This window comes from Panthera leo, chromosome Y (assembly GCF_018350215.1).
Source record: "Panthera leo isolate Ple1 chromosome Y, P.leo_Ple1_pat1.1, whole genome shotgun sequence".
In the NCBI taxonomy this organism is placed as follows: Eukaryota; Metazoa; Chordata; class Mammalia; order Carnivora; family Felidae; genus Panthera; species Panthera leo.
In genome coordinates this window covers 218,192-229,814 of record NC_056697.1, presented here as the reverse complement: position 1 = coordinate 229,814, position 11,623 = coordinate 218,192, and the positions used below count along the sequence as shown (strand labels likewise).

The following is an 11,623-nucleotide window of genomic DNA, read 5'->3' as shown; positions in this document are numbered from 1 at the left end:
TCCTCCTCCTCCTCCTCCTCCTTCCTCCTCCTCCTCCCCCCCCCCGCCCTTCTCCGTTCACGACCCCTCGCCCCTCCCCCCTCCCGACCCTCGCCCCTCCCCCTTCTTCCTCCTCCCTCCTCCTCCTCCTCCTCCTCCCTCCTCCTCCTCCCCCCCCCCCCCCGCCCTTCTCCGTTCACGACCCCTCGCCCCTCCCCCCTCCCGACCCTCGCCCCTCCCCGCCCCCTCCGCACCTTGCGGCCGCTTGCTCTCTTTGCAGATGGCATCGAACGGGTTGGCGGCCGGCTCCTCCTCCTCCTCGGTCTGGGGCACGTAGTCCGTCTTCATCAGGGACTTGCGGTACACGAGCAGGGGGTTCATATCCCCTTCCCCAAAGCTAGGTACGCCCCTCGGGTATGGAGTCCTGGAAGTGAGCGAGTCTGCGGGCAAAAGAGAGGACGTGGGCTGTGGGGGAGGGGGAGGGGGCGAGGGAGGGGACCCCGCCGAGGTCCTCAGGAGCCACCACCCCCCCCCCCCCCCCCCCCGCTCCCCCTGGGGCCGCCACGGCCTGCCGGAGGGGCGCCACCCGGTGGGCGCAGGTGAGTCCTGCAGCGCGGAGCCCGGCGGCCCCGACCCGGACCAGCCCCGAGCCCTCGGCCTCCAGCGCGCGCACGGGCCGGAGCCGGAGCCGGAGCCGGGACACGCGGCGTGAACAGGACGGTCCCCCCTCCCCCCCAGAACCCTCCCTCCCGCGTCCGCGCCCCGCTCGCCACGGCTCCCTGGTCTGGGCGCCCGCCCTCCCCGCCCCCCGCCCCCGAGCCCCGCCCCCCGGGGGCTCCCCGCGCACTCACGCGGTCCCGCGCTCGGCCGGGGGGATCTTGCAGGAGAACTCGGCCAGCAGGAGCAGGAAGCAGAGGTTTGGGTAGCGCTGGCGGCCCCCCTCCGCTTCTGCCACCGGGGCCTCGGAGAAGGCGTAGGCCAGCCCGCGCCTGGGGGCGAGGACGCAGGCAGGTGGGCGGGGCGTCGGGCAGGTGCCGAGGACCCGGGGAGGGGGGGAACTCGCGCCTCGGGGCGGGGACGCCGGCAGGTGGGCGGGGCGTCGGGCAGGTGTCGAGGACCCGGGGGAGGGGTGGAACTCGCGCCTGGGGGCGGGGACGCCGGCAGGTGGTGGGCGGGGCGTCGGGCAGGTGCCGAGGACCCGGGGGAAACATTGGGGGTGGGGGGAGGGACTCGCGCCTGGGGGCGGGGACGCAGGCAGGTGGGCGGGGCGTCGGGCAGGTGCCGAGGACACGGGAGGGGGGGGGACTCGCGCCTGGGGGCGGGGTATCGGACCCTGGACCACAGCCCCAGGTGGGACCCAGACCACGAGCAGGGTGTCAGGTGGGGCGGTGTAGTCGGGAAGAGGGCAGTGTGGACAGGGCAGCCCCCGGCACGGACCTCTGGATCAGGTGGGCGGCTTCCCGGGCGCGGTCAAAGCCGAGCGTGAGCGCAAAGCGGCGAGCCAGCAGCCGGATGGAGTAGAAGGGGCCGCAGATTAACTCGATGGGGTCGTAGTTAAGACCGTACGTGTCCATGTGCTTCTGAAAGAGCTGGGGGGTTGCAGGGACCCAGTGGGGTCAGGGACGTGCTGGGCATGGGCCAGCGACCCCGGGCTCTCAGGGTCTGGGGGCCTGTGTGCCTGAGTAGGGGGGGCGGAGAGGGGGGCACCGAGTGTCCCACGGTCTGGGAGCCCGTGTGCCTGAGTAAGGGGCAAGCACCCTGTGTCCCAGGTGTGGGGGCCCATGTGCCTGAGTAGGGGGTGGGCACCCTGTGTCCCAGGTCTTGGGGCCCCTGTGCCTGAGTAAGGGGGGTAGGGGGAGCAGCCCAGGTCTAGGGGCCCGTGTGCCTGAGTAGCGGAGGCGGAGGGGGTCAGCCTGTGTCCCAGGGTCTGGGGGCCTGTGTGCCTGAGTAGGGGGGCCGAGGGGGCAGGCTGTGTCTGAGATCTGGGGGCCGGTGTGCCTGAGTTGGGGGGGGCAGCCTGTGTCCCAGGGTCTGGGGGGGCCGTGTGCCTGAGTAGGGGCAAACACTGCATCCACAGTGTTGGGGGAGCCCCGTGTCCAGAGTCTGGATCCTGTCGTCTGCGGGGTCTGAGTTTTATGAAGGTCAGGCGGCCACGCCCTTGCCAGCACCTTCCGGGTGCAGCAGGCGGCGGGCCAGGGCGGCCCGCCCTGCACAGAGCCTGTCGAGGCTGGAGAACCGAGGGGTGCAGGACAGGTCTGTGAACCAGGCATCTCTGTCGGAGGGTCAGCCCTGCCAGCAGAGGGGCCGGGACCCTTGAGACCTGACTGGGCCCTCCCCACGCCCCCCCCCCCCCACCCTAGTGCCTCAGGGAGGCCCCCTGTCTGGCACAAGCAGCCAACACAAGACACGTGGCCAGCACCCCCGCCCCCCGGGGTCGGAGGCTCAAGAGATCCAGAGAGGCGTCTCTTGGACCTGCAGCCCCCGGCCAGAGCTGAGCCAGTGCCCGTGACGACCGGGTCCCGGACGACAGTGCCGCTCGCCGATGACCTCTTCCGCAGAGGACAGGGTGCCGGGGGAGCACCCGCGACCGCCCACACGGGGATCCGGGGTTCCCCGCACCTTCCGGCGGTCACCCCAGTCCGCAACGTCACATCTGCTCAGCAGCAGCTCCCCGGGCCTGCCCCGGAGGCGGACTCAACAGAAAACCAGGAGCCAGAAAGATGCTCCCAGTCCGAGAAAGCACACGCAGAGCGGGCCCTGACGTGGCGGGGACGTGCCCGCCGACGTTCCACGCGTGCCCTGGGGCATCTGTGGGTCATCCGAACAGGTCACGTGCAGACCCGTCCCACAACGGGAGGAACAAGGCCGCTGCCCGAGGAAGAACCAACGGCAGGAAAGCATCAGAGGTAAAGGGAGGCCTCGGGGCGAGCGTCCAGAAGGTGCTCGCGCTCCAGAACCCACAAACAGAGGCCACGTGCCGGAAAACCACCGCGCAGGCTGTCCGCCAGAGACCCTGCCGGCCTGTAAGTCAACACTGGCTCTGCCACACCCTCCCGTCCTTGCCCGTCGTGACACGAGAGGCAGACCCACCCGTGTGAAAAGCAGAACAGAGCACGGAACAAGCCACGCTTCACGGCCACAGGTGCCACGTATGTGGGTAAGCCGACCACCACGGGATGGAAGAATAGATGCGGACGCCCTCTCACGCCGTGTCATGACAGAGGGACGCCCATCCTGAGGTTCAGTGGACCGAGCTGGGGGTGACGCCCACCCGGAGGGTCAGGGACACCCCGCCCCCAGTTCACTGTGCGAGGACACACGTGGAACCCGCCGGGGACAATCCAGCCCAACACTGGGGCACGGCGGCCCCCTGACCCCCACGACGCGGGGACGCCCCTCTGTCTAGGAAGCCGTGGGCACACGCGTCCACCTGCCACGTGTCCCCGCAACACCCCGTGACCGCATCCTCCTTTGTCCCCCCGTCCTTGAACAGAGAGGAACGCGACACAAAGGTCCCACGACCCTGAGGTGGGGCCGGCCGCGGAAGCCAACTGCGGGGGACTGAATCAGTCCCCCGAATCCACGTGCGCAAGCCTGACCGCCGAGGGGGCCGTGGCAGCTGGCGGGGAGCAGATCAGGTCAGGAGGGCGGGGCCCACGCTGTGCGTTAGTGCTTGCGAAGGTGTCCCTAGAGCCTCCTGCCCTCCGCCCACAGCCACGTGGGGACACGGCAGAGGGGACCGTGTGTGGCCCTCCAGAGGCCTCCCCAGAACCTGACCCCGGCGCCCCCTCCCGCTAGCACCCTGGTCTCAGGCCGCAGCCTCCAGAACCAGGAGGGAGAAGGGTCTGACGTTTCAGCCGCCCTGTCTGTCCGTGGGGCGTGGGACGACCCAGCCGCCAGCACGTGCCGTCCCCTCCAGCAGCTGCTCACAGGCCACTGACGCGGGGGCGGGACTCCCGAGGAGACGGTGCCCACGGCCGGTGCGTCCCCGAGGGCGCCCGCCCCTCCAGGCCCCGGCGACCGTGCCTGGTGTCGTGGGGAGCAGCCACAGAGCGCCGCCCGACCTTCCGGAACAGACCGCTCACCTGCTGCAGGCACAGGAGCAGGGACAGCGCGTTGCGGAGCCTGTCATTCTGTCTCGTCCTGGTCATGGTCTCCTTGATGATGTCACCAAAGTGATGGTAATGCTGAGAGCGAACACAGGCGTGCGTCAGCACAGGGACGCGGCAAGCACAGACGCGTTACCACACCGTGTCCCCACGTTGCAAACTCTAAGGACAGCCACGGAGCTCGAACCCCAGGACCTAGATGGACGTGGATCCCGCCGGCCACCAGGCCCCGCGTCAGGGCCAGCGGGTGGGAGCACGTCCACAGGACCCGGGAAGCCGAAGCCATCAGGCAGCAAGGTCCTGGGGCCAGCTGCACTCCCAGGACTGGCTGGGCCCCTCCCACGGGGACGCTTCCTCCGTGGGGAGGGCAGGGCCACCGGGCATGGAGGGCCGGGAGCAAGGGAGCGAGGCCTCTCAGAGCCACCGTGACGTGCCCCTGCCACGACTGCACCAGCCCGCAGACGCACGGCCCCGGGACCCTGCTGTCACAAGATCGGCCGCACGCAGTCTCGGTAGTGACGAAAGCACGAAACTGAGGGAACGGCTTTAAAAGACAGCACGTGATGTCCTGAGTGAAGAAACCCGCTCGACGCCAGGTGCGGGGAGAGACGACAGTGCCACAAAAACGCACACGTGACGCTGACGGGGACGCGGTCCCCACGCGCGCTGCGCCGGGCTCGTCCGCAGGAAGTGGTGGGGGCCACGAGAACCCAGGAAGACCGGGCAGCGGCCACCCGTGCTCTCCGTCCGTCCGACTCTGTGTGTCGCGCAGGACAGCAGTGGGCGGGGCAGGGGAGCCGGGCGGGGGCGGGGGGGGGGGGCAGGAGGGCCGCACGGGCACCTTCAGGTAGAACTGGTAGATTTCGGCGGCCGCGCTCAAATCCAGCACGTTGTAGACCACAAGCTTGCAGAACACGGCCAGCATGTTCCTCCGGTGGAACAGCTCGTGGAGCTCGTCCGCGTCGTCCTCCTTGTAAATTCTGCTGGGACCTGGGGAGACAGCACGTGCCGGCCACGTCGTCCCGCGGCCCCCTCGTGGCTCAGCCGTGGGACGGCCGCGTGGCAGGCGAGCAGGGCGCGGCCGGGCACGGCGGGAAGTCCGATCCAGAGGTGCTCGCGGTCCGGGCATCGTTCCGGGGGCCGGTCGCGGGTCAGACCCGCCACCGGACGCCGTGGCCCCAACGGCACAGAGCCCGCGAGCGCCACGGGGTGCCTGTGTCTCCCGGTCCTGACCGCCTGCTCAGCGCTCCCCCGACCCTTCCGCGACCGCGTGAGCACGGGAGACAGACACGTGCGGAGTGCAGCTCATCATCCCGGGTGCGGAGCACCCCACGGTGCCCCGCTGCACCCCACCCCCACCTACCCTTATACCCCGGGGTTACCCCCCCATCCCCCCCGACCCCCCACCTACCCTTCCGCCCCGGGGTTACACCCCCCATCCCCCCCGACCCCCCACCACAGCCCCACCTACCCTTCAGCCCCAGGGTTACCCCTCCGTCTCCCCACCACAGCCCCACCTACCCTTCCACCCCAAGGTTACCCCCCCCGCCCCCCCACCGCGGCCCCCACCTACCCTTCCACCCCGGGGTTACCCCCCCACTCTGACCCCCCACCGCGGCCCCCACCTACCCTTCCTCCCCAGGGTTACCCTCCGATCCCCCCACTGCAGCCCCCACCTACCCCTCCACCCCAAGGTTACCCCCCCGTCCCCCCACCGCGGCCCCCACCTACCCTTCCACCCCAAAGTTACCCCCCCGTCCCCCCACCGCGGCCCCCACCTACCCCTCCACCCCAAGGTTACCCCCCCGTCCCCCCACCGCGGCCCCCACCTACCCCTCCACCCCAAGGTTACCCCCCCGTCCCCCCACCGCGACCCCCACCTACCCCTCCACCCCAAGGTTACCCCCCCGTCCCCCCACCGCGGCCCCCACCTACCCCTCCACCCCAAGGTTACCCCCCCGTCCCCCCACCGCGGCCCCCACCTACCCCTCCACCCCAAGGTTACCCCCCCGTCCCCCCACCGCGGCCCCCACCTACCCTTCCACCCCAAGGTTACCCCCCCGTCCCCCCACCGCGGCCCCCACCTACCCTTCCACCCCAAGGTTACCCCCCCGTCCCCCCACCGCGGCCCCCACCTACCCTTCCACCCCAAGGTTACCCCCCCGCCCCCCCACCGCGGCCCCCACCTACCCTTCCTCCCCAGGGTTACCCTCCGATCCCCCCACCGCAGCCCCCACCTACCCCTCCACCCCAAGGTTACCCCCCCGTCCCCCCACCGCGGCCCCCACCTACCCTTCCACCCCAAGGTTACCCCCCCGCCCCCCCACCGCGGCCCCCACCTACCCTTCCTCCCCAGGATTACCCTCCGATCCCCCCACTGCAGCCCCCACCTACCTCTCCACCCCAAGGTTACCCCCCCGTCCCCCCACCGCGGCCCCCACCTACCCTTCCACCCCAAGGTTACCCCCCCGCCCCCCCACCGCGGCCCCCACCTACCCTTCCACCCCAAGGTTATCCCCCCGTCCCCCCACCGCGGCCCCCACCTACCCTTCCACCCCAAGGTTACCCCCCCCGCCCCCCCACCGCGGCCCCCACCTACCCTTCCACCCCAAGGTTACCCCCCCGTCCCCCCACCGCGGCCCCCACCTACCCTTCCTCCCCAGGGTTACCCTCCAATCCCCCCACTGCAGCCCCCACCTACCCCTCCACCCCAAGGTTACTCCCCCGTCACCCCACCGCGGCCCCCACCTACCCTTCCACCCCGGGGTTACCCCCCCACTCTGTTCCCCCACCGCGGCCCCCACCTAGCCTTCTTCCCTGGGGTTACCCCCCCACGGCCCCTGGGGGGGGCATACCTTCAGCCCCCGACTCCTCCAGAAACACGTGCTCCCTGACGAAGCTCAGCAGTCTGCCCTGCAGGATGTGGTCGGGCACAAAGAAGAGCAGCCCCAGGCCCGTGTCCTCGGGCCCCTGGTGGCTCAGGATGAGCAGCAGGTCGCACAGCAAGATGAAGGCCTGAGGGGGTGAGGGGGGACGGAGCAGCCACAGGGACGTCATGCCCTGCCTGCCCCCGGCTGCCCCCCAACAGGCTCCCAGGGGTGGGCGACCCAGGGCTGGGCGGGACCCAGAGTGCGGGGAGGGATACGGCGGCCGGCCCCTCGAAGACACCCCCCGCCTCGACCCCACCCTGCCCATGACACAGGGTCCAACGAAACCAGCACACGGGACGCTTGGTGACGTCGAAAAGCTGCCGTCAGCCACCAGCGCCCAAGGCTGACAGAGTGACGCGTCACACGCAGGCGGGAAAGACAGCCTACGGGTAACAGACAGCCACAGACACCGCAGACCGGAAACGCAAATACACAACCGTGTGTGACCATCCCAGACACGACACGCACACGAGAAAGAAACCTAGGACACCCGTGTGACAAACACAACATACGCACCGGACACGACACGCACGTGACACAATCCAAAGCACACAACACACACACACACACGAGAAACGCGCCACGTGCAGGGGACAGACGCGCCCGAACGCACAACACGCAGGCAACGACTCACACGGTGAGCGGAAACGTCTGCCACATGCAGGCTCGCGACCAAAACCCGCAGTGACCAGGGCGCGCGGACGCACAGTGTGACGGGGAGGGGGTCACGAAGGACGCAGCTCGGAGCCCGGAAAGGACACTCGGGCCCTGCTCCTCAGCCAGCGGTCGGCCGCGACACGTGGTATCTGAGACCGCGACGGGGTCGCTCTCACATGCGCACGTTCGCACGCGCCCCAAAGGAAGCAGCAGGTCACGAGCACACACGACACGCCAAGCGCAGGGGCTTGTCCCGCGTCACGAAGCCGTCAGAACCGCCTCCCCGCAGACGTGACATCGCCCTAAAGACTCTCCGCGTGCGGAAGCTGCCGACGCTCGGCGTCCAGGGCCCCACGCCAAACGTGTGTACTGCACGCAACCGGGGGGCGCGCGCACGGGCTGATGCGAACGGGACGTTCACGCGCGTTCGTGCGCGTAAGCGGACGCGTCACCGTGCGAGACGCGCGGTACGACGTGCAAACACCGTCCCCGAAAACACGAACGGGCCCCGATCCGCACGGGCCTCTCTACCGCCCCTCCCCTTGCTCGGCCGCCCCGGGACCCCCGCCCCGTGAGCGTCCCGGGGACGCACCCACCTTCTCACTCAGCACCTTGCTCTGGTGGCTCAGGTACACGCGGCAGGCCACGCAGAACTTCATCAGCCGCCTGCGCAAGTCCAGGAGCGCGTCCTGCCAGACAGCGACAGGGCAGGGGCCGCCCGTCAGGGCAGCCGGCCCTCCAGCCACAGCCTCACGCAGACGAACTGCCTTCGTCCCCCCCAGCCCCCTCCCCCGTCTTTACCCCCGTGTCCCCCCCCCCCACACCCCGGCAACCCTCTCCCCCTCCCCCACCTGACACAGCCAGGCACCTGCCCCGCCCACGGGAGCCGGCCCTCCAGCCACAGCCTGATGCAGACAAACTGCCATCGTCACCCCGTCCCCCCAGCCCCCTCCCCCGTCTTTACCCCCGTGTCCCCCCCCCGCAACCCCCTCCCCCTTCCCCACTTCGCACTGTCCCCTTCCCGCACTATCTCCCTCCCCCACCCCCCTTCTCGTCCCACTGTCTACCTCCGCCAGCCCCCGTGTCCCCCTCCCCTACCTCCCTCTGTCCCCCACACCCCGCCCCACCTGCCATCCTCCCACATGCTCCTCCTCCCCCCCCCCCCCCCCCCCGGCCCCCACCCCGTCTGTCCTTCGTCATGAGGAATTAGGGCTGAACGTTTCCAGGCAGCCATAAATACGGCCCCAAAGCACGGCTGACTTCAAGCTACCCTTGGTTTGGCCAGTAACCAAGGTCAAGGGTCCCACCCAGCAAACACGGGGCAGGTGCTCAGAGAGGATCTAAACCCAGCTCCCTGTGGCAGGCGGACAGGTTGGAGGGCCGTGTCGGCCGGGGCCCAAGGTCAGCTCTTGACTCAGATCCCAGGAGCCCAGGCCTGACCCCAGGGTGACACACGCGAGGCAGTGGTGGGGGCGGATGCCTGTCCAAGCGGTGACCCTGTCCCCTGTCCCCAGCCTGCCGCATCCGTCACAGACAACTGGAATCCACATACTTGCACCTGCCCCCCCCCACCACCCCTCACCTGCCCCCCCCACCGCCCTGCACCTGCCCCGCCACCACCCCTCACCTGCCTACACCTGCGCCTACTCCCCCACCGCCCCTCACCTGCCCACACCTGCACCTCTTGGCCCCTCACCCACACCCGACCCCTCCCAGCCCCTCGCCTGCCCACACCTGCCCCTCCCATCCCCTCACCTACCCGTACCTGCACCTGCTGCCCACCGCCCCTCACCTGCCCACACCTGACCCTTCCCACACCCGCACCGGACCCCTCCCAACCCCTCACCCACCTGAGGCGGCAGCCGGTCCGTGGCTGCAACAATCTGCCACAGGAGCGCATAGTAGGTGCACTGCAGTGCACAGTGGATGACCTACGGGACACAAGGCCTGTCATGGAGTTGGGGACACGGACGGGACACCCACCTGCGGATGCTCCCCTGCACAAGACCCCGAGCCCTCACCGGGACCTGCTTCCCGCCAGACCTCTCCCCACCCCCACCAGGACCCTACCGGGACCCTCCTCCCCAGGATCCGTCCTTCTCCCCCAGGACCTCCCGCCTCCCTGAACCTCAGGACCCACTCTCGCCCCGGCACCCTCCTCCCACCGGCGCCCTCCCCTGACCCCGTGGCCCTCACCTCGGTGGGCATGCTGCCCTGGTGCCTGCGCAGGGTCAGCAGACTGTCCATCTTCTCGTACAGGTTCCAGCTGCTCAGGTCGTGCGTGCTGACCAGAAACGGGGGTGTCAGGGCCCACCTCGGCCCGGGACCCCAGCGTCCCGAGGTGAGCCGCCCACACCCGGTCAGCAGCCCCCGGAGCCACAGGACCACCTCCCGGCAGACGGAGGGGCACCCGCCCCAGATGGCCGAGGCGGCCCCTCTGGGACACCGCGGCGCGGGCGTGGCCCAGGCGGTCCCAGCTCCTGCACACGCGGCTCAGGGCCCCAGGCGGGCAGGACGGGCTCCCGGGGAACCCGCAGCCACCCGGCCCACCCCGGGGACGCCCCTCAGGCTCTGAACGCCCCTCGCCTCACCCGGGACACAGGAACACGGCTCAGAGTGAGACAGTGGGCACGTTGCTGGGGGGGTCACGTGTGCCCCCGCCGAGGGAGCCGGCCGTGTCACCCCACTCACCTGTAGAAGGCCACCAGTCTCCGCAGCGTCGAGCAGATGCGACCCATCTCGTGGTGTCCCAGGAACTGGCCTTGTTTCTACACAGCAGGGAGAGGGCAAGGGGGTGGCCGCCTGACACGCGTGTCCCGGGCGGGGCTCCCGGGGCCCTGGGCCCTGGCTTCGAGCCGGCCCTCCATCCTAGGAGCCTCCTCTCTTGCTACTTCCCGGAAGGCGGCTCTTTAAACTGTCCGGTCGGGACGTGGTACCCCAGGCCACTCTGCCTCCAGCCTCGCAGAAGAGGGGGGGGAGGGTGGGACAGTCCCCAAACCCGCGTGCGCGGACGACGAGAAGAACGGAAACGACCCGAGATCCGCCGTCTCCCAGCACTTCAGGCGCGGCCCCGTGAGGAACCCGCTACAGGAACTAGATTTCCCACTTTGCAGCGGGCAGAACACACAGGGGAGCGTGTCGAGGACCCCCAGCCCCCCCCCCCCCGCCCCCCCGCCCAAATTCATGGCAGGCCCTCGGCTGGGGGCCGCAAGAGGAACCGGGAGCCCCGCCTGTGGCGACGGGTCCTCAGAAGGACAGTGCCTAAAGCGGGGCTGGACGCCTGGTCCACAGGTCACGTGGCCCTCGGCCCGTCGGTGCCAATAAAGTTTTATCGGCACACGGCCCGGTCACGTGATACGCGTGTGCTCTCGGACTACCCCGGGAACACGATGACCCCCCCAAAAGTGCTCGTGACGTGGCGCTTCACAGAAACCCTCTGCCCGAGCCTACGCGAGCCACGGCCTCGGTCAGACTGGGTCCTCTGTGGGCTCACGGGGCTCCCCTGGGGGAAAGTGAGGCCCATGTGTGGACCCCCCCCCCCCCCCCCCATCTCCCCACTCCCAGGGGACAGAAGCCCCCACCGGAGGTGCGGGGTGAACGGCAGGGGCGCAGAGAACCCACCCTGCGTCCCCAGAGACCAAGAGCCGGTCCCCGGGTTCGCTGAGCCGACCCCCAGCAGGCGCCCGACGACGAAACGCCGAGGGCTGCGGCCGAGCGTCCTCGGCCGGCGCGGGGCCCGCCTCGGTGGAGGTCTCCCCACCCCGCACGACACGCCGCACACCCACGCCCGCCCGCGACACCTCCGCGTCTCCACCCCCGCCCCCGCGTCCCACGCCCCGCCCCCACGGCCGGCACCTCGTGCTGCAGGAACACGTCGAGCAGCGGCGTCAGCGCGTCCACCAGCATGTCCACCAGCCGGCTGCAGGCGGGGGCGGCCTGGCAGTGGGC

General features: G+C 70.4%; 1 protein-coding gene across 1 annotated transcript; it reads right to left on the bottom strand.

Annotated features, from left to right (window-relative positions):
• Window positions 1-285: 285 nt before the first annotated feature.
• On the bottom strand, window positions 286-11,619 carry LOC122212637 (cohesin subunit SA-2-like). The gene is made up of 11 exons (XM_042926563.1): window positions 11,531-11,619; window positions 10,367-10,443; window positions 9,872-9,959; window positions 9,526-9,606; window positions 8,272-8,364; window positions 6,944-7,103; window positions 4,930-5,078; window positions 4,065-4,166; window positions 1,417-1,568; window positions 831-968; window positions 286-419 (listed from the first exon to the last, which is right to left on the bottom strand). The coding sequence occupies exons 1-11, from the start codon at window positions 11,579-11,581 to the stop codon at window positions 377-379; spliced, it is 1,134 nt and encodes a 377-aa protein (XP_042782497.1). The 5' UTR covers window positions 11,582-11,619; the 3' UTR covers window positions 286-376.
• Between the last annotated feature and the right edge of the window lie 4 nt (window positions 11,620-11,623).

Coding starts and splice junctions, on each gene's coding strand:
- LOC122212637 (XM_042926563.1), bottom strand. CDS start 11,581: ATGCTGGTGGACGCGCTGACGCCGCTGCTCGACGTGTTCCTGCAGCAC. Junction 8,365..9,525: donor CGGACCGGCTGCCGCCTCAG/GTGGGTGAGGGG, acceptor GCTGTCTGGCAG/GACGCGCTCCTGGACTTGCG. Junction 420..830: donor CCGGCCGAGCGCGGGACCGC/GTGAGTGCGCGG, acceptor TTTTGCCCGCAG/ACTCGCTCACTTCCAGGACT.